Source organism: Podarcis melisellensis (assembly GCF_964234715.1).
Source record: "Podarcis melisellensis genome assembly, chromosome: 10".
NCBI lineage: Eukaryota > Metazoa > Chordata > Lepidosauria > Squamata > Lacertidae > Podarcis > Podarcis melisellensis.
In genome coordinates, this window is record NC_138542.1 from 31,773,786 (window position 1) to 31,796,773 (window position 22,988).

The following is a 22,988-nucleotide window of genomic DNA, read 5'->3' on the forward strand; positions in this document are numbered from 1 at the left end:
CATCCAGCCAGTCCATGACATATAAAATCAGCGATCCAATCTTCAATTCCCTAAGCAACACCTGTGATCTTAAATATGAATCTTCAATTATCGATGTTTTCTCAGACCTATCCCCAGAGACCTTGGCCTGTCGCAGTTCATTCTAATGCTACAGTGCTGTGCTAGCAGCTACAGGCATTCCTTATTGGTGAGGCTTCCCATTTAAGCTATTAGTGCAAGTGAATTGTAAGTACCTTGTAGCCCAACAAATAGAAAATGTATCTTTCTCTCTTTTCTTCTATTAAACAAACAAACACTATATGAATATTTAAAAAAATCTATTTAGACTCCTGCTTTATGTATTTAATCCATAAGGGTTGGCTAGAAATAGCACAGGAGACTGCAGTGTTATTGGGTTATTGAGACTGCTTTAATTAAGTAAAAGGTCAAGGGAATTATAATAATGAAATGTGAAAATGCAGAGGATTAGACTGATAAAATAGTATCAATGTACATTTTTATTATAGAGACATGCTGTGGTTCTCACAAAGATACAGCTGAAGCCTCATTTCCATTTCTTTAGGCAGAGAAATTTTACTAGAATAAAACTGTGGGGAAAACCCAACCAAGCCCATCTGCTAGTAGAACAGACACTGGGGGTGAAATGGATTACCCTTTAATCTCACCCCACTTGTGTACCCCAAATCTCTGCTCTGGAGAGTTGGGAGATTCCCCCCCCAACAGATTTGAGGAGTTGGGGTGCAGGGAAAGAAGAGCAAGGGGGAGTTGTGTTGTGTGAGTGTTATGGAGCAATCCCATCCCATGTTCAAACAAATGAGCTTGGTCAGAAAATGTACACGAGGAATCACTCGGTGGCGTTGACCTAATAACTTCGCAAATGTCATAATGAAGAAATCATAGACACACACACACACCTACTCAGCAGGATGTGGCATTTCTATTCTATGCATCTGCAATAGATGCTTTTTTTTAAAAAAAAGATGCTATTTCCCCCATGCTTTTTTAAGTAGAAAGAGGAGAAGAAAGTTCAGAAGGGGCACCAAGGTCCCCATGTGCGTAGCATGTTCTTCCCATCACAGACCATGTTTTGCCATCATCCCACCGGTGCTTTCAAGAATAGTTCCCTGTTATAAACCAAGCCCGCAGCTCATTCATGTGAGAAATAATGCGTTCATAGTAGGTATGGAAGGGAAATATGGCTGTTGGCATTTAAAGGTTATCCCCTCTTCCCACTTTCCGCAATAAGACATGAACCAAAACAAATTTCAAAGCCTTTGAAATTCACACTTATCCAAATTTTGCAATGCAGTTCTCCAACCCAAGTTTACGAAAAATGCATGGATTAAGAGATAGTGTGCATAAATATTAATATATTATTGGAAAATAACACACAAAAGTGCATTATTTTAGGCAAAGTAACTCTGCCACAATGTGTCAAAATTGCATACAAGCTTAGGATAAATTCAAACTAAAATGTTGGTGAATTTTCATGAGGACATTTTCTTTTTTAAAAAAAAATGCAAACCAATGTGGAAGTGTGGTGAACTGAACTTAAGATTGGAAAGAATGAGAAACCAAAATTGATAGATCCACCCATCCCTCCTTAATGGGCAAGGCATGTGTAAATGGATCATAAATCTGAACCCAAAAGTATTCTTGGCATTACATTTCTTTCCCAAACTTGACAAGGGAGCCTCAGCTAAGTCTTCTCGAAACAAGGGAAGTGTGGAATAATAATAATAATAATAATAATAATAATAATAATAATAATAATAATAATAATAATTTATTATTATACCCCACCCATCTTGCTGGGTTTCCCCTAACAGAATATTAAAAACACAATAAAACATGAAACATTAAAAACTTCCCTAGACAGGGCTGCCTTCAGATGTCTTTTAAAAGTCAGATAGTTGCTTATTTCCTTGACATTTGATGGGAGGGCATTCCACAGGGTGGGCGCCACTACCGAAAAGACCCTCTGCCTGGTTCCCTGTAACCTCACTTTTTGAAGTGAGGGAACTGCCAGAAGGTCCTCAGAGCTGGACTTCAGTGTCCGGATTGAATGATGGGGCTGAGGCCGTTTAGGGAGAACCTGTGACCATCCATCTGTTGCTGAACTACAACAGCAGATAAGAGCTGTAGTTCATTGGCATCTGGAGGGTCAAAGATTCCCCAACTCTGACAGATGGGATTTAGTCACTGCTACATGTTCACAGGTGGGACACGGGTGGCACTGTGGGTTAAACCTAGCAGTTCAAAAACACGTCAAAATGCAAGTAGATCAATACATACCGCTCTGGCGGGAAGGTAAACAGTGTTTCCGTGCGCTGCTCTGGTTCGCCAGAAGCGGCTTAGTCATGCTGGCCACATGACCCAGAAGCTGTACGCCGGCTCCCTCGGCCAATAAAGCGAGATGAGCCAGAGTCGGCCACGACTGGACTTAATGGTCAGGGGTCCCTTTACCTTCACCTTTTATATGTTCACAGACTTTTAGCTAGGATATTGACGTGAGCAATGGAATGGCAGTGACAGTATAAGATGGAAGATCGGGGTGGATGCTGCCTATGACAACACCTACCCCTTAAACATAGCTCTGTTGTCCCAGCAGATGAATGAATGACTTCAGGCATTTTCGAACACATCTGTTCTCATGAGCACAGTGACTTCAGCTGTGCAGCCATTCATGCCCCACCACACACCATCCCAAATTCCTTCAGCTGCATGTATTTCAGAATGTGCATAGCAATAGCGCAAAACTTTCCCCAGACTCATACTACCGGTAAGTGTTGTAACAGTGCTGGGATACCAACTCCTTAGCCCTACTGCAATTGAGAAGTGTGCTGTTGACGCTGAACTGATTTCATCAGTGGCAATGGGGAAAGGCAAGTGATTATGTTAGCCATGGAGAAATACTTAGCAGAGCCACAGTTAACTGAGGGTAAGATTGCTCTCTGGGGGTTTTTTTATCCAGCACCGGAACTGTACTTTTGAATTTATTTTTAAGTTTCTATTATGGGAGCTCTAATAGAAGAACAGCTAGTACAATATCTGAGGAAACAGGGCACAGAACTCATGCAAAGAGGGCTGGAAGCTGGGAGTGCTGGAATGGTGTAATGCAAAGTCATTTCCCGTGTGAAAAGTTCTCTCCTCCTCTGTATCTCCACCACTTCCCTGAAAGTAATCCAAGAGTTCTGCACTCCCACAGTTCCCCTAAGCTACTGACCCTGCACCTGACTTCAGGCAAAGAGTAAGGAATGTTCTCTCTTACTGGCAAAGCCCACGCCTCTCCAGCAGGAGTGTGGAGCCTTTTGTGAACTACAGCATCCATCATCCCAATCAAGCATGGCCAATGTGGTTCATCAAGATCTGGAGAACCAACGGTTCCTCATATCTGCTTTCCAAACTTTCCTGCAGCACATCACCAACTCTGGCATTGCGTACTAAAAGTGAGTGGATAAAGACGAACATTCCAGTGTAAATACCTAGTATAGAAGTACCCTAGAAAAATGTGGATCTATATCGCACACCAAGTCAGGCCACAGGTCCATCAAGTTCAGTATTGTCTTATGTGGTTGGTAGTGGATCTTCAGGGTTTCAGACAGGAGACATTCCCAGCCCTCCTAGGAGATGTGAGGGATTGAACCTGAGACCACTGAGCTAGGTTCTTTCTCAAACCTCTAATGATAATGACACAGGAAGGTTGTGATTTGGGAGTAATTGGGTCGTGGAACATCATTCTTCAGCAACCTTCAGCTAACATACCACTAGCATAACATATTATCCCATGCTGATTTTACACATCAGGCTGGAAAAAAAAATCTATTGATTTCTTGTCCATGTCATTTTCTGAAGCAAAACAAATATATCACTGAGCTTGGTTTTTATTTCTTTTTAATGAATAACCACATGTGTGAAACTCCTTTTTTTCTTTTAGTCAATACATATTTTCATAATAAATAAAATGGACATGATCAACTTTGACAGGGCATCATTATGACATAAAAGCTGCCATTAAGCTTAACTCATAAACATTTCCTAGAATGGTACAGAATATTAAATCATATAAATAAATCTCCACTCATATAAATTATGTGATACAATTTTAAATAAATTATAATTAAATAGTACTATCTGCTAAAATGCTTTTTAAATAAGGCAATACACTTTGTCCTCTGGAGAGAAGTAAACAGAAAAGGGACAGATTCTTCAGATACCTGTTAACTCAATGTAATTAAGCAAGTTTGCTATCAGAAGATCCAATTTTATGTGTTAAAAAGGAACTTAACTTTCAGTTAGAGAGCTTGGCACGTTTTCCCTAGATTTCAATTGACTTGAAAATGAATTCCATTGAAACCATTGGCTTTTTTCAAGAAAAGATCCCAAAGCAAGCATATCAATGGATGCAGGACCACCAGGCTCATAAAGAGGTCCAGGTTAAAGAGATGCTTCCATGTGGCTTATCTGTATCAGAATTCCCTAGCCTGGTACCTGCTGGATGTTTTGAAATACAACTCCCACAAGATCCAGCCAGTATGGTCAATGTCTGCTATGATACGAGTTGTAGACCAAAGCATCTGAAGGGTTCTGGGAAGGCTGATCTAACATTAACATCCTAATTCCCATGATGGTGGTGGCTCAAGAAGTTCTTCTGCTAGCACCAAAACTGGAGTCTTTGTTACAGAGGCACCAAGTAACAAAATAGGTGCTCCATCTGAGCCCAGCAGAGTCACAAGTTGAGTAGCGGCCTCATTTTTAAAGGCCTTCTTAATCTCCCATTCTTCCCTCAATACCCCCCTCCCCTTAATCAAGACTAAATCCCTCCATTTCACAATACTTCTAAACTCTGACTGGCATGAGTTGTATTTTATCGACAGGTCCAGAGGAGTTTCCAATCACATGTCTGAGCTGGCCCTTCATTTCAAGTAAATTTGTTTTGCATTAGGCTAACTTGCCGGCCCTCGATTCACTCTGTAGAGATGTTCTGTCAAAGTTTGCCACTAATCCAGATAAAGCAGTTTGAGAACTGCTGGATCGATACTTTAAAATGGGTCTCATGAAAGCATACGTCCGTTGAGTTCTGTATGGGTAAAAACATTTGTGTCTACTGCCTTTAAAAGCGAACCGTTGCATTTATCCTTGTTCCACAGAGGCCACCACCGAAGGAAGATGCAATGATCCTGACTGCCCACTCAGTTGTTGTTCTTCTTCTTGCCTTTGTGGCTCTTGTTGGGGGCTTTGAGCGCTACAGTGCAGGCATCCTCCAGATAGTCAAACAGCAAATCAAGCTCACCGACTGCTTTGTTTTTCCCATTTTCTCCCAACTGTAAAATCAAAGCAAAAACAATTTCTTCATCAGAATGGACAACATAGATTATAAAAGATGTTGTGTTGATTGGGGGGGGGGACACACACAGGGGGAAATGGGGGTACTCTAAGAATTAGAGCACAACTCCTCGAGAGGTTTTTCTACATAAGCCTCACTCAATTAACCAAGATCTGCAGAAGGATACAGCAGTGTGAGATACAGAGTAGAACAGGATCTGTGCAATAGGCAACAGAGTTCTTACATAAGGGTTAAACAGGAAATATTCACAATGGAGGGTTCCCTCCCTAGGTTCATTTTGGGCAGGACTCAGTGAATGGAGGAACACAAAGACATGAGATCAGCTTCTGCTCAGGTATGCCTTTCCTAGATTTGCCTTCTGTGAGTCACAGTGGCCAAATGGGAATTAATATGACAATTCACCTTAACGGAATGAGACAAGACCCAGGAGCCCACTGCAAGAATGCTCATTGAACAGCCTGAACATTTTCTCTCTATAGTACTATTGATCCAATTTGGGTCATTTTGGATCTTCCATTGAGTTCTGTTAGATTCTGATAAGAATGAATTACTTCATTTATATTTTGCATAATTATTTATTTAAAGGGATTGGGTGAAGGGGATAGCAGACAATATCTCAATTTAGTACACATTTAAAGGCAAATCTACCTAATTTGCACTGTATTTGCAAACAATATGTGAACCAAAACACAGCCATCCTTTACCAAGATAAAACATGGGTATAAATCCATATATTGGTGAAAATAGCATACAAAAGTACATTATATTAGGGGAAATATGAATATAAGGGGAATATGCTTTACAAAAATGCATATATGAGACAGAATTGCATGCAATTGTATGTATTTTTGATGAAATCAGCACTAAACTGCTGGTTAATTTTCAGGAGCACTTTTTGAAAGTGGAAATGTCACTCATGTGGAACCTGAACTTAAGATGTTTTTAAAAAATGAGAAACTGTGAGAAACCAAAACTGACAGATTTCTCCTTATCAAACCTCAATGGATTCAATACTGGACTAAACAGACAACAACAACAATTCCACCCCTGAATGAAATGCAAAAGGCTTGCATTTTTTTTTAATCCACCTTCAGGCGGCAAAACATTTTGTACTGGATAAAAGTTCAAAGGGAACAGATATGAATGTAAGCTAAGCAAATGCAGCTACAATGTAAGGCTGGCTGACATGGAGAGGTTTCTAACCATTGGCCTTGCTGGCTAGAGCTGATGAGATTTGCCATCCAACAACATCTGGGGGTCCACAGATAGACCATCCCTCCACTATATGCCACATCTCTCCCTACAATGCAGCTTTCATTTAACATGGATCATATTTAAACCTTATTCCCCTGCGTGTATTCTGAGGGACTACAGTCTGTGAAGACTGTATAAAACATGCCTTTTCTAACCATTTGAATTAGCACTCAACTATGAACAAAAAAGGGAGATTAATATTTTTCAAAAAAATCTTTTTCATAAACTGCTTTAAGGGTTGTATTTTTTTCTCTCATTCAAGTGGTACATAAATAAAATAGTAAAAACACATTTTTAAAAGCAACTTACCTGTTGTAATTTGTCTTTCATTTGCTGCAGGTTCCTTTCAATGTGTTCTTTATTTCCCAGTGGTTTCTGAAAAGGAAGGAATGCAGCTAAGTCACAGTGTGGTTTTTCATTTCACACCTTTCGCTTGTCTTGCACTTGACGGCAGAAAGATTGGATGTTTTGATTTGAGGTTTTTGTGATTTGCTACCTTGCCTTGTCTAGAAATATATTGCCAACTACCAGCCACAGAAGCAAGTTGAATACCCTGCTCCCCCACCTCCCTAGAGGAAAAGCATCCAAGCAGGTGAAATATCAAGGAAGCAGAGGATCAGGGGTGGGAAACAGAGGCAGACTACAGCTATAGATGATGCTTACACAGCCATTCAGTTTCCTATTCAAATCAGCCAAGAAACTTGCAACTTCCTGGGCGCTGGGATATTTGTCCCCAGAGAGGGTCAAGAGGACGTCTGTCACCACAATATCTGTTAATCTCTTCATTAGGTAGCAGCGATCATTCACCTGCAAAGACAAGATAATGAAATTATGTACCTCGAACAACAAGAAGGTACAAAGAGAGAATAAAAATATTGTTGAATGCACAGGGGAATCTCACCTTGATGTTGGTGTACAGATGCTGCCCAACAAATCTGTTATCTGTATCCTTATCAAAGTGTCTTCCCTATTTAAGAGAGAGAGAGAGAGAGAGAGAGAGAGAGAGAGAGAGAGAGAGAGAGAGAGAGAGAGAGAGAGAGAGAGAGACGGAATGAGAGTGTGGCAGAAAGATGAGGCTATACTTTTTTCAAAGCTCAGCACTGGCACACCAGCTCCCCTAGTCTATATAGCACTCCAGTTCCACAACTGAGTTGGAGGAGATTGCAACCCATGACATGGAACTGTAGAAAAAGATGACAAGTTATTATAGTGTTAGTGTTGACCTGGTGAGTGTGAAAGCTGCAAAGGTAAGCAGGCCCAATGAGCTATCTAACAGATCGGAAGCAAAAAGCAGAACTGAGAGCATCAAACAAAATGTTTAAAGCCCCATACTTGCCAGTCCCACAGGTAGAAGATAACCATGAGTGGGTTGTGTGGCTAATTATGTATTAAATGAGCTCTAGAAGGTTACACTTCATAGGCAGCTGAATATAATCCTGTGGGTTGTGGTTTCCCAAAGCGGCATACATACTTAAAGTATGCACATACCTGAAGGCAGGTTAGCATCCTTTCAGGATGCAAGGATGTCAAGGAGCAAAAGTGGGGAAATCACAAGACAGTACAAAGCATATGAGAGCTGTGCAGATAAAACTGCAGCACGCAGACCAATTGCTTTACCTGGCTGGCTAAAGTATATGTACGATTCCTGAAGTAGGTTTTCTGGAAGTTGTTTCTCGTGAGTTCGCAGGAGTGGTTAGTATGAATAACTGTGTCCTTCAAGGGCACGGGGCTTGCCAAGAAGATGAGAGGGAGGCAAGCGCAGCAGAACACCCAGACAAGGAAGCATCTGGTCCCATTCTCAAGTGCATTCATGGCTCTCCAAGAAAGGTGGCAAGTTCAGCCAAGTCGCAGCTGCAGTCTTTGAACCGTCTAGAGACGCACAGAAGGAGAATTTCCCAATGAAAATAGACAAAGATCTATTAACGTTATAGTGAAAAATAATAATTTTGCTCTATAAATTATGCATCTAACTTACATTTCAACATGCAGCAATATAATTATATAAGCACTTGGAATTATTACTTACTTGTAATGTTTTTGCTGTGCTGTGAAGGAGTTGAGGGTTCCCCTATATATACCCATTGCCACCTTGTTCGAGAGATAGGTAGTGATGAGTTAAAATGACATCATCGAGTCTCTTACTTTCCACCATCACTTCTGAGAATTTACTAACCACGACACCCAAAAAAAAAAAGCCACAAGACACAACCTCACTGGTTTTTTACTGTGTAATTTTTATAAGGTGCCCCTGTTGATGAGGCTGGGGGCAGAAAGATGGGTTTGTTCCCGACACAGCTGCAAGTTAGGGTCAAACTAAATGTGACAGCATTCACACAATTGGCCAATGTGTGACTGGCGTGTAAAAAGTAGACATTGGTGGTGTGTGTCTGTGTGTTGATATGGGTCATCATGACCATGGCAAGAATAAAGTCCTTCCTCTTCCTCCACCAGGGTCCCAATCCATACAGCTATCCCCACACCAGATATTTACCATTAAGAATCCTGTGATGGCCTGGGCCTCAGGCTCGGACTCGGAACCAGAGGAGTCTCAGTCTGCACCGGATCCTTTGCCTCAGGCATCATCTGAACCAAGTCTGGGCCTTGATCCTGAAGAGTCCCAGTCTGTACAGGTTCCCCTGCAACAAACACCAGATGGGCGAAGTCAGGGGCCTGAGCCTGCCCTGGCTCCAGATGCGGGGATTACCTCGTTGCCTTCAGCTTGGTCATCACTTACAGCTGCTCCAATACCGGTTTGGTCAGGGGAGGCTGAGGCAGTCCCTGGGTCTAGTAACCCACCGACGTCTCCTGAGCTGCAGAGACTCAGGTCTGAGAGAAGGAGAGACCTGAATACGCACAGGAGGAGTGCTCACCTTCGGGAGAAACAGGGAGGTGAGTCGCCAGGGGATCAGGACCGGCCGCTACCCCGACAAAGATAAAAGGCAGTTGGATACCACCCCAGGTTGCGGAAGCAACATTGCTGTATGCTAGATCCTGCCTGAGATCCTGTACCTGTCCTTGCCTGGTTTCCTGCCTCATGTTCGGCCTTGGCCCTGTCGGACTGACTCTTAGAGGAACCTTCGGATTCTGGACCGGTCCTGGACCGCGTTTCATGGGTTACCCCTGAGCCCAGCACAAATCTATTCATTGAGTTTGATGCATCGATGAAACTTTAAAAATGTGAAATGTAACACTGCAACAACTAAATGTTGTGATTGGCGTAGGGCATGGGGTGGGGGGACTTAAGATCAGAGACTTGGAGGGGACTGACCTGGCAGAAGACCCAGCAGGCTGTAGGATGAGAATGCAGGATGGCAGGAGGAGACTAACCTAAGGGGGACCCTAGCAGCTTGGGAGATGGAGATCTGGCTCCTAGCGAAGGCCTGTGGAGAATGTACCACCTCTGTGTTATTGGATACCACTGGTGTAACCATCACGGTCCATTAAGGAGGTTCATGCACCTTCCACTGTCAGTGAAGAGTCTTTTGAGGAGGCACCTGGGGATAAGTTCGATGGTGAACCAGCTCCGTCAACTCCATCTCTGTTTTCAAGGGCATTGATGTGGCAGTGCTACATGAACGAACCTTACATGCCCAGTTTCTAAGGAGGAGCACCCATTTGCTTGTCCAGCCTCAACCACGTGAATAGCTTGCCCCACTCTTCCTAAGGAGAGTGTAAGGGACATGTAAATCATTGGAACAACATCTTAAGTGATGCCGAGCTGTGTACCATGCATTTGTAACCTATAGACCCATGTTGGGATGCTGTACTGACCTTTGAAAAATTGTGGTGACATTTAACTGTCAGTAGTCTTGCTAAGATGTATAAGACTGAATCAGATAAGTGCTGGAGATGCAAAGAGGTTGAGGAAACGTTCTTTCATATGTGGTGGACTTGTAAAGGGGTAAAAGAGTATTGGGAAATGATCCATAATGAATTGGAAAAAAGTTTTAAAAGTACTTTCCCCAAAAAACCAAAGTCCTTTCTGTTGGGGATAATTCAGACTGAAATTCCCAGCTGTCAAAAAAAGGTTATTTATGTATGCCACTACTGTGGCCCATGTTTTGTTAGCCCAAAAATGGAAAACAAGCAAGGCAACTTAAGTTGACAGAATATGCACAGCTTGCAGACTTAACATATAGAATAAGAAGAGAAGAAGAACATACGTTTAGAGAAGATTGGAAATCATTTATTGAATATATAGGAAAGAACTGTGTATAGCTGAAAACACTGGCAGCATTAAGATAAATTCAACAGTGTAAATAAGTTTTGATGGATGTAATAATGGAATACTGAATGGTATAGTTTTTGTAAAATATGCAGGGATTTTTGATATGTAAAATGAACCATAGACAGAGAAGGAGGGAAGTCACTGATATCTTAAGGGTGTAAAAATTAGTACTTTAAATTGTAAAACAGAAAATTATATATATATGACAATTGTGGTGACAGTTCAAGAGTCAGATGAGAACAGCCAGGGCATGTGCTCTCACTGTATACCAATATAGGAAAATGTTGCACAGCACCATGGCATGGTCATGATCCACAAGAGTACAAAGGTGGCCTGTTGCTATGGAAGTCAATATTCTGCCGTCTCAATCCATTTCAACGTCAAGGTTCTTGACTGTGCTCTGAGGGCCGTAGAGATCATGATGCATGGAGCATGTTTTATTTAAATTATTTGCATTGCTTAAAGCTCAAATGTTCTTGGTACAGCTCTTGATAGACTTACCCTCCATGAATTTGCCTAACCCTCTTTCAAAGCCATCCAATATGGTGACAATCGCTGCCTTTTGTGGGAGCAAATTCTATTGTTCAGCTATGCCAAATGTGAAAAAGAACTTTCTTTCGTCTCTGCTGAATCTACCAACATTCTGCTTCATTGCATGTCCACAAGTTATAGTTTTATGAGAGGGGGGGGGGACTTTTCTCTATACACTTTTTCTATCTGTGACCGTTTAAGTAGTATGATGCTGCTTTAAATGTAATGGGCAGATGTGGTCCTAGACAAAGATGAGTGAAATAATCTATTAGCCCCTTGTAGACCAATTTTCTATTATGATTATATTTTCATTTCTCTACCACTTCATATTTTAAAGGGGGGGACTCAGAGTGGTTTATAACACATTAAAATATCAAATAAAACAATCCAGAATAAAACTAATGCAAGCTTCAAGGAAAATATTTCAGAACCTTCTCTAAGTGACATTTTGCTTTCTCCATATTTATTTACCTACTTAATTTATAGAGCTGCCCCATAGTAGGACTATAGGAAGCCCTGGTGGTGTAGTGGTTAGGGTGTCGGACTGGGACCTGGGAGATCAGGGTTCAAATCCCCACACAGTCATGAAGCTCACTTGATCTTGGAGTCAGTCACAGCCCCTTAACCTACCTCACAGGGTTGATGTAGGGATTAACTGATTCCATGTGTTGCTGATATAGTAGATCCAAATTCAGTTGATTCTGACAAGATGCTCTGAGAAGACAATTCAGCGATGTCTACTCCAGATTAGGATACAGTCCTCAGCATTTACCCATACAGTGGTACCTCAGGTTACATATGCTTCAGGTTACAGACTCCGCTAACGCAGAAATAGTGCTTCAGGTTAAGAACTTTGCTTCAGGATGAGAACAGAAATCGGGCTCAGGCGGCACGGCAGCAGCAGGAGGCCCCATTAGTTAAAGTGGTCCTTCAGGTTAAGAACAGTTTCAGGTTAAGAACGGACCTCCGGAACGAATTAAGTACTTAGCCTGAGGTACCACTGTACTGTATATTATCCATTTGATTTCAGTGAATTTATAGATCTATGTATTTGTGACTAAGCTCTATGTCTATGGCAGTTTCACTACAACTTCCGAGTGCTTAACCAAAGAAGAGGTTTTCTGTTAAATCAGATATTTTTTAGCTTAATCCCAAATTTTAAAAAACTCTACAATAAAACGTAGAGTTCATCAGTGAAGAAATAATATTGATTTCTCCTTGTTTCAATTATATTTTTTTTACAAAGAGAGAGAGAGGGAGCACAGCACAGCACAGTGGTGACTCAGGTTAAGTACTTAATTCGTTCCGGAGGTCCGTTCTCAACCTGAAACTGTTCTTAACCTGAAGCACCACTTTAGCTAATGGGGCCTCCGGCTGCTGCCGCGCCGCCGGAGCCCGATTCCTTTTCTCATCCTGAAGCAAAGTTTTTAACCTGAAGCAATATTTCTGGGTTAGCGCAGTATGTAACCTGAAGCGTATGTAACCTGAGGTACCACTGTAGTAAAAATCACGTAAGCAGCAAAGTGGTACTCAACCCCATTTTGGGTTTTCCTTTCCCCTTTTTTCTTTCCAGTAATGTCTCAGAAATCACCCTTTTCCCACTCACAGGCTCTGGGGTAATACTTCAAACCACAATTACACACTGAGTTTCCCTAGGTGACTAGTAAGTCAAAGTGGTTTGATATTCTCAACAACTGACCCATATAAAACACAGAGGATTCGAAGCAGAGGAATAGCATGTGCACCAGAAGCCACAAACACTTCCTCCTTGATTTCAACCTTCTGTCGTCATGTAGACTAATCTTTGATTTCATCTTCCTAGGACTTGCAGAGACTTGTCTGTGCTTAACAACTTGCAGTGCTCTCTTTTTTTCTAAAAAATATGTTTAGGGGTACTCTCATTTTGACTCAAGAAAATCACCATTTTATAGTTCAAATAAATACAGTGAATGGACAAAAGTACAAAGATTCACAAAATGTTTAGGAGTATGTGTATTCCTGCATCCCCCCAGGAAAAAAAAGGCACTGACAACTTGATTTGTGTTTTTAGTTGTTACCTGGTTATAGTAGCATGAATTTGACACATTTTAAATTCTTGGATGAGATTTCTCAACGGTAAGCCCCAGTGGCGTAGCGTGGGTTGTCAGCACCCGGGGCAAGGCAAGTAATTTGCACCCCCTAACCCGTGGATTTGCGCACCCTAACCCTAACCCCCAGATGTTGCGCCCGGTGCAGCCGGCCCCCCCCTGCACCCCCCACGCTACGCCACTGGTAAGCCCACAATGTACACAGGGGTTACTTTCCAGAAATCACACCTGAAGGCAAAATCACGTACTGTATAGTCTAAACACACTGGGTGCAATTGCAGGTGGGATTACCAAAGTCTTTATTTCCTGGACACCTGCCCATTCATTTATTTATTTATTTATTTATTTGCCAAGCGCTTTAAAGATGAATGCACACAACTGAAATGTGCCTAAGTTGCAGGCTTCCTGTATTCACAAACTATAGACAACATACAGGTAATCAGATGCATGTTTGAGCACTCCCATGTTCAAAGCGCTGCAGCTGGCAGTCTCCCACTACTGCTATAGCTAAATAGAGTTGCAATGTTTTTATTATTTTTGAAAAAAAATATTTATGATTTTCAGGTTTATACATTTCAGAAATTTTACAGTTATTTTAACATTTCAAATCTTGACTTCCTTCCCCCTTTTCCTGTGGCTACTTAAATTTATTCTTAATATTTTCTGCATATCCAAATTAACTTAATTTGTTCATTTATTCTTCTACTTTAAATATATACACTTATGAAACTGCAGGTTATTACAACAATCCCACTATTTATCTGTAAATATTCAATAAACCATTTCCATTCTTTTATATATAAAGAAACTGTTATCTTGATTTCTTATTTTTCCAGTAAGTTTTGCCATTTCTGCATATTCCATGAGTTTTTGTGTCCATTCTTCCTTTGCTGGGACTTCTACTTTTTTCCATTATGGGGCAAGTAACATTCTTGTCACTGTAGTAGCATACATGACTAAGTTTCTATACAGTTTAGGTAGTTCTGTCGCTATAATTCCCAAAAGAAAAGCTTCTGGGGTTTGCTTCTGGGGTTTTTTTTATAAACGTTATTTTAAACATTCTTTTCCATTCATTATATATCATTTCCCAGTAAGCTTCAACCTTACTACAAGACCCCCCCACATATAATAAAAAGAACCTTCTTTCTCTTTACATTTCCAACACTTACTAGATTTAGAGTTATACATTTTTGCCAATTTACTCAGTGTTAGATACCATTGATAGAGAGAGTTGCAACATTCAGACAGCAGTTAGACTGTACACACTTACTTGAGAGCATGTCTAATCGGATCCCATGAGATTTACTTATGAGTAGATATGCAGTGCACTGTTAGTTAATGCATTCTATTAATTGACGAAAATATGTTTGATAGATCAAAAAGATGTGCCTGATGAATTAGGCAGCAAAATTTCAGAATACTTTTTTTAAAAAAATTAAAAATAAAACAAACCGTTTGGAAAATCATGGGTGCTGGGTGTCAACTTAGAAAAAGATATTCCTCCCCATTGAGGTGAAAATGAATGTCAGAGTCCAATCCTAAGACTGGCCACCACCCAGTGGGGCTTAAGAGAGCACCACCAACACACCCATAGAGCTGTAGTCCAGGGCGGAAGGTGAGGAGCTGGCACAATTATGAGGCCCACATTGAGCCATATGGCACCACGCTGGGCTCTGTCGCTCTTATTCTGCACCCACAGGGCTTGCCACTGGCTGCCTCTGCAAATGGAGGGAAGAGGGCTCAGTATTGGGACACCTCTGCCCAGTATACCTGAAGGAGCGTCTCCACCCCCATCGTTCAGCCCAGACACTGAGGTCCACCTCTGAGGGCCTTCTGGCGGTTCCTTCACTGCGAGAAGTGAGATTACAGGGAACCAGGCAGAGGGCCTTCTCGGTAGTGGCGCCTGCTCTGTGGAACGCCCTCCCATCAGAAGTCAAAGAAATAAACAACTACCTGACTTTTAGAAGACATCTGAAGGCAGCCCTGTTCAGGGAAGTTTTAAATGTGTGATGTTTTATCGTGTTTTTAATATTCTGTTGGGAGCCACCCAGAGTGGCTGGGGAAACCCAGTTAGATGGGGGGGACATAAATAAATTATTATTATTATTATTATTATTATTATTATTATTATTATTATTACTACTACTACTACTACTACTACTACCCAACCCACCACCCCATCCATTGCAAAGGGGTTTTGAGTTGCTCTGTAAGATGGTATATAAAATATCCTGTGATTTATTCACAGAGAGGTAGACACTCCCATTCACCCACCTGGGAGCTTACTTCTTCTCCCAGTCTCTCACCCTGGGAGACCCTTTCTACCCTGCCTTTTATGCAGTGACTGCCCCCCCTCCTCCGACTGTCTCCTTCCTGTTTGTGTCCTCCTCAGCCCAATATTAAGGACTTCTCCCACCCACCCCAAGTTTTTATAAATGTTTCCAATACAAAGTAGTAAACATACACAGAGAAAACAAGAGAAAGAGAAAATAGAGAAAGAAAACAAACAGAACACTGGTTAAGAAGATAAAAGGAGGAAGAAAAACAAATAACACAAAGAGAGAACACTGTTTTCTTTCAAATGTTCATTTAGGTAAAGGGACCCCTGACCATTAGGTCCAGTTGTGGCTGACTCTGGCTCATCTCGCTTTATTAGACAAGGGAGCCGGCGTACAGCTTCCGGGTCATGTGGCCAGCATGACTAAGCCGCTTCTGGCGAACCAGAGCAGCGCACGGAAACGCCGTTTACCTTCCCGCCAGAGCGGTACCTATTTATCTACTTGCACTGTAACGTGCTTTTGAACTGCTAGGTTGGCAGGAGCTGGGACCGAGCAACGGGAGCTCACCCCGTTGCAGGGATTCGAACCACCGACCTTCTGATTGGCAAGTCCTAGGCTCTGTGGTTTAACCCACAGTGCCACCCACGTTTCTAATGTTTATTTACTCGCACACAAATATGCGATCAATTTGATCATTTGTCAGAAAAAACTAAAATTCATTTAATCATAGGACTAAGATACTTTGATGATGGTATTTTGATTTCTTCTTCTGCACAATATTTCTATTATTATATTATTATTATTATTATTATTATTATTATTATTATTATTATTATTATTTGCCATCAGTCCTGGGCACCAAAATGTCATGCATTCACCCTTCACCCTGCTTGCATGATCAGCCATGAGCAAAGGATTCCAAGTTCAGGTGTGCCAAATGCAGAAGCTCAATACAGCAGGATATTGACTTCCCTTTGCCACAGAGCACATGCCTAAAATATGCTCCTGGCTAAGGCCAAGTTGAGGAGTGCAGTTCAATACGAACGTATAATAAATCAAGTATAATGGCTGCTGGGCTCCGGGAAGGGACTTCTTCTTCGCCCAGGGCAGCAGATCAAACCTAGGCAGCAGCTTCTTCCATAGTTCTGAGTACAAGGGAAGTGGGACTGGCTTCCCTTAGCCCTGCACAAAACATGCACTCCTTAGCAAACCACAGCAGCACTCCTAGGCAGCAGGCTTTTTCAGTTTCAGCCACAAGGGAGGCATTGCTGCTCAGCTGGTCTCACTCAGTATAAGACAAAAAAAATCATAACTTATAGGGATGTACAGTGGTACCTCAGGTTAAGAACTTAATTCGTTCCGGAGGTCCGTTTTTAACCTGAAACCATTCTTAACCTGGGGACACAGGTGGCGCTGTGGGTTAAAGCCTCAGCACCTAGGACTTGCTGATCGAAAGGTCGGCGGTTCGAATCCCTGCTGCGGGGTGCGCTCCCGTCGTTCGGTCCCAGCGCCTGCCAACCTAGCAGTTCGAAAGCACCTCCGGGTGCAAGTAGATAAATAGGGACCGCTTACCAGCGGGAAGGTAAACGGCGTTTCCGTGTGCAGCTCTGGCTCGCCAGAGCAGCGATGTCACACTGGCCATGTGACCCGGAAGTGTCTCCGGACAGCGCTGGCCCCTGGCCTCTTAAGTGAGATGGGCGCACAACCCCAGAGTCTGTCAAGACTGGCCCGTACGGGCAGGGGTACCTTTACCTTTTACTATTCTTAACCTGAAGCACCACTTTAGCTAATGGGGCCTCCAGCTGCCACCGCGCCGCCAGAGCACGATTTCTGTTCTCATCCTGAAGCAAAGTTCTTAACCTGAAGCACTATTTCTGGGTTAGCGGAGTCTGTAACCTGAAGCGTATGTAACCTGAAGCATATGTAACCCGAGGTACCACTGTACATAGTGGATTTGTATGCAAGACCACATTCATACTGTGCATTTAAAGCAATTTAAGCAGTGATGTCTTTCTCCAAAGAATTCTGGGAGCTGTTGTTTGTCGAAGGTGCTGAGAGTTTTTGGTAGACACACACATACCCCAATTCTGTGAAGGAAGATGGACTGTGGGTTGCCGTATTTTGAAGAGAGAGAGAAAGAGGATGCCATGACAGCCATTCAAAGCAAATAAATGTGATTTGTCTCAAATTTTCTACCTGAAGAAGAGGACATGTCCTGGAAAAAGAGGCAAACCAGTTTAAAGCAATCTCTGACAGGCACACTGCCAGCATGCTGGTGTCCTCAAAGTATAACGTAAGTGGAAGCAAACAGTAGTACCTTCATACAGGCAGAAGAAACCTTGTACCCACAAAGGACCTCTAACCATCTAATAACTCACAACCCTCCCCCCTCCGCTTCTTCCATCTGCTCCTTTTGCATCTACACACACACACAAACACACACACACCACACCACCCTCTCCTTATCCGAGTGCAGGTATAAGTTGTTAGCTTTTGAAAGTTCTGTGGGCTTCTCCATAATCCATTCAATACCCAGAAATTGGGGACGCAGGTGGCGCTGTGGGTTAAACCACAGAGCCTAGGACTTGCCGATCAGAAGGTCAGCGGTTTGAATCCCCGTGACAGGGTGAGCTCCCGTTGTTCAGTCCCTGCTCCTGCCAACCTAGCAGTTCAGAAGCATGTCAAAGTGCAAGTAGATAGATACAGTTCCGGTGGGAAGGTAAACGGTGTTTCCGTGCGCTGCTCTGGTTCGCCGGAAGCGGCTTAGTCATGCTGGCCACATGACCCAGAAGCTGTACGCCGGCTCCCTCGGCCAATAAAGCGAGATGAGCGCCGCAACCCCAGAGTTGGTCATGACTGGACCTAATGGTCAGGGGTCCCTTTACCTTTACCCAGAAACTGCCAGTTTTCTTCCTACCAGAAACTGCTGGGGCTGGAAGTTGGAACCTATCTCTGCATGTTGAGCTATCAGAACTGCTGGCTCGAGCATCATCCTGGCAGTGAAACAGTCTCATTCCCCACCCAGACTGGAAATTACAAAAGCCCTTTCCTGCCTTGGAAGGTCCCAGTGTGGTGCAACTGGTCACACTGCCCGATTCCGCCTCTGCTTAGTGTCTTTCCAGAGCCCATGATTCTGCTCAGCTGGGGTTCTCTTGCCCTCCTTCTCCCTTGTAAAGGGACCGCTTGCTACTCCTGCCTCCCTCCTTTATTCCCTCCTCCCAGTACACAGGGAGAAGCTTCCCCATGGGAACAAAGAATCAGAATGTAATAGGATTTTATACGTATTTTTTATCCTTCCACTTTGCTGTGGGAATGAGCCATAGTTCAAGGTAAAGGAAGTTCTAGGTAGTGCTACAAAAAAACCACCTCCCGTCTGAAACCCTGGGAAGTCACTGCCAATCCCGTATAGACCAGATGATAGACATGGTGGCTCTAGAAGTTGGTCTCAAACCTCCTAGCACTCTGACCCAGAAGGGCCAATGGTCATGGATGATGGGAGTTGTAGCCCAACATGTGGAGAATATTACATCAGCTGTCCCAGTTCAGACAATATCAAGGTAGATGACCAATGGATAATTTGTGACACATTTAGAAACCTGTAAAAATCCATTTTCACGTACAGTGGTACCTCAGGTTACATACGCTTCAGGATACATACACTTCAGGTTACAGACTCCACTAAGTGCTTCAGAAATAGTGCTTCAGGTTAAGAACTTTGCTTCAGGATGAGAACAGAAATTGTGCTCCGGCAGCACAGCGGCAGTAGGAGGCCCCCGTTAGCTAAAGTGGGGCTTCAGGTTAAGAACAGTTTCAGGTTAAGAATGGACCTCCGGAACAAATTAAGTACTTAACCCGAGGTACCACTGTAGAAGCAAGTACCAACGGGAAGAAAAAAGTAAATGCTAATATGTGAAGTGTTCTCATTTTTACCGGGGTGATTCATGGACCACATTGCTGCAGTGGTCGTATCAAAGTCTATTCTATACTTCATGCAATGCATTTCATTTATGACAATCAAGCAGATTTCATGTTGTTGTACCATGCCATTTAATGACCTACTTATTCAACTATTGAGAAAAGCCACTTCAGTTGTAGTGACTTTTCTGTACTTCCTGCTTTATTTTGGCATCTTATTCACTGAACTTGGTCCACATAATGAAGCTGAACACACAGTAGCACACAACAAAACAAAGCCAGTTAAAATTCAGAGATCTTGTCCTCTTGGGTGGTATACATCTGTGAAGAAAGAGGCTTTGTTGTTTGGAGGAAGTGAAGCCAAGTCCCCAAAAGACAAAGGTGTTGTGTGCTATTTATTCAAATGTATTTAATCACCCAATAATTGGAAAAAGTCACTTAAATGAACCAAGACCCTATACACACACACACAAACCATCTGTTAGGAAGAAACACTCTATATAGCCTGTTTTATGAGAGTCTTTTAATTTCAAATGCTTCTATATACAGGTGGGCAATCTCTAGGGCACTACAGTAGCCTCCATGGATACTCCTTTCAAGAAAGAGAAATAGTTCTTCCATAATGGAATCTCTGCAAAGATAAAGTGAAACATTTGGATAGATTCCTATTTTCTTATTTTCCCAAGGAAGTGGTTTCATGTGCATAGTGTCAGGGCTGGAGTCCTGCAATAAAGGAAGCAGATCTCCGTTGTCAGCGAAGTTAACTCTTTATTCAAGAAAACAAGCATACAACTCAGCCTAGTGGTGTCAGCAGCTCTTCCTGGTAGGTCTTGCCCAGTTGCAAGGCGGAAGATCCCAACCTAAGGCTCCTCCTCTCCCGGATGTTTCCCAAGCAGTCTCAAATTGCTTTTTCTGTGGAGTAATGTGCTAACTCAGAGTCCCCAGTAATAAGTTTTCACTCTAGTAAAATTTGAAACCTATTATAAATCATAGCTGAAGCAACCCTTATGGCAACCCCAAAGCTGCGCACCCAGTGTGACCAAACCAGTCACATTCCCCTAAATCTGCCTCTACTGTTGGCAGCCTTCTTTATGGTCCAGCTCTCACTTCCATACATCACTACTGGGAAAACCATGGCTTTAACTATATGGACCTTTGTTGGCAACACGAATAGGTACAGTCAATTAAAAGTTGGTTTTATTCCAGAAAAAAAATGCCACTTGTCCAGAGCTCTCTGCCCCCGTCACTTATGGCTACCCTGATGATGACTCAACTAAATCCTCAGTGTTGTTCCTCTTCCTCCGGAAACAACATGTAAAAATGCATCTCTTCCATGACTTCTGTGATGTCCATTTCCCCTTTTCTTGTACCCCTCCTCTCCTGCATTCCTGCATGCTGAGAGGCTTGGAAACTGGCACAGACAAGCTATTGTCTGATAACTCCTATGTTTCTCTGGGCTGTGAACTCCCCCCTGTACTTCCCTCTGGTCATCCTAACAATTCTCCCTTCGTGCCCTGGGCTGCTGTCCAAGTCTGGCAGCTGCTGTTGCTCGTTTGCTGGCTCCAGCCTGACAATGTAGCTATTTTTAGAGAAAATACTAATTTAAATATTATGGCGTGGATTTTGAGAGGTACCTTTCACAATTAGTGTGGAAATAAAACAGAATTATGGGTAAAAGCATGCAAAAGTGAAATCTCCAGTTATCAACAGGGTTATTTCTAATTAAGGACCTGACGTACACAAATATACAACTTGATTTTTATTTTAAAACACATAAAAAGCAATTTTTTTAATCATAAAAATCTAACATTAAAAATAATAATGAAAGTTCCATCACTTCTTTATAAACAGTGCTGTTGAATGTTAAAATGCTGTGGGCTAATCTGTGAAAGAATAAACCCATTTTAGCTTTAAAAATATTTCTACGATGCCAATAATTCTGAAACAGCACAGCAAGACAACATTGCATTGTCATCAAGTTCAGTTCTTTCCAATTCCCTGAGTCTTGAGAAGAATCCGCTGTGGTGATCGAAATACATTTAAAACTCAATATGGCTAACAGTGATCACATGTACAAACCTGAAAATTATCATGACAGAGAAACACAACTGTGATTTAAATACAACTAGGGCCAAACTAGGCATTATTCTATTCACACAATTAGCAATGATATGAATCATTTTAAAAAGTTGCAGGTGTGGGAGCCCTGATCCGGACTGGGACATTGGTGTGGGGCAGCACAGCTTTAACTCTTTGTCCCCAGTGACAATCCCAATCCAATTGAGAGGCCTGTTTAAATTTTACTTTTAAACAACTACTCAAACAACCACTAGTTGAATGGGCGGCAACAAGTCTTTGTCTGGCTCATAGACTGCCAATAACATTTCCTTCTGTGAAATGCTGAAGAACGCTTCGGTTCAGATACTGCTCATGGGCTTCATTACCTGGAGTATTATGGACTGAGATTTAGCTTCGTCTTTATGATAAAAATGCTAACAGGTGAAGGGGAGTGACACTGAAATGTATATTGAGGACAGAACCAAAGTAACAGGATGCTGTGGTGTTGGGTCATGAGAGTAACTTTTGTGGTTGTCTCTTACTTGGTACTCTCATAATGAAAACTGACTCAGGTTGGTGTTGCCAAGGCAGCCACAGAAGCTACACTGGTTCCTGCTGGAACCTGCACAGACATGACCAAATCAAAAATCATGTTGGGTCCATAATAGCTTTGGGTAAATGCCAAGACTGCATTGGAGCATAAAAATCAGGGCTGATGAATCTGACACGAGGGATCTGATTTATTTATATGAATATGCTGGGTGGAATTAAAGGATTTTGGGGCTCAGTGAGTGCCAGAAGAGATGAAGAAAAGCTGAAATCAGGAATCAATGCTGGCAACCTACATCCTTCATGTTATTTACTCTTACTTCACTGGGAATACTTGACAATCTCCTCTTTGTGATGGATGATGAAGAGGAACACATTGTAGCATGACAACACTTCTCTGCTATAATGCCATTTGAACAAAACGGACACTGCTCTAGCTAAAAACATTTGTGACCAAATGAGATAGAGCTCAAATCTAAGACAGGTTGTGCATTCCCAGAACCCATGCCAGCAGGAACCTTGCCTGTGACCTCTAGATGTTGCTAGACTCCAAGCTCTCATCAGTCCCAGCCAGGGCGGCCAATGACCAGAGTGGAACTGTCACGCAAAAAATTCCCAAAGGATCACAGGTCATCTATCCCTGTCCTATCCATGATAAAGGGATGTGAATATCCAGCATTTCCTATATGGGACCCTTTTACCAAAGTGGTAAGTGCAAACAACCAGAATTCAGCCTCAAA

At 42.4% G+C, this 22,988-nt stretch overlaps 1 protein-coding gene across 1 annotated transcript; it reads right to left on the reverse strand.

The window, feature by feature from the left end:
• Positions 1 to 4,176: 4,176 nt before the first annotated feature.
• On the reverse strand, positions 4,177 to 8,444 carry IL22 (interleukin 22). Its single transcript, XM_081928117.1, has 5 exons — positions 8,219 to 8,444; positions 7,503 to 7,568; positions 7,265 to 7,408; positions 6,911 to 6,976; positions 4,177 to 5,324 (listed from the first exon to the last, which is right to left on the reverse strand). Exons 1-5 carry the CDS (start codon positions 8,411 to 8,413, stop codon positions 5,193 to 5,195), a joined length of 603 nt encoding a protein of 200 aa, XP_081784243.1. The 5' UTR covers positions 8,414 to 8,444; the 3' UTR covers positions 4,177 to 5,192.
• Positions 8,445 to 22,988: the final 14,544 nt, after the last annotated feature.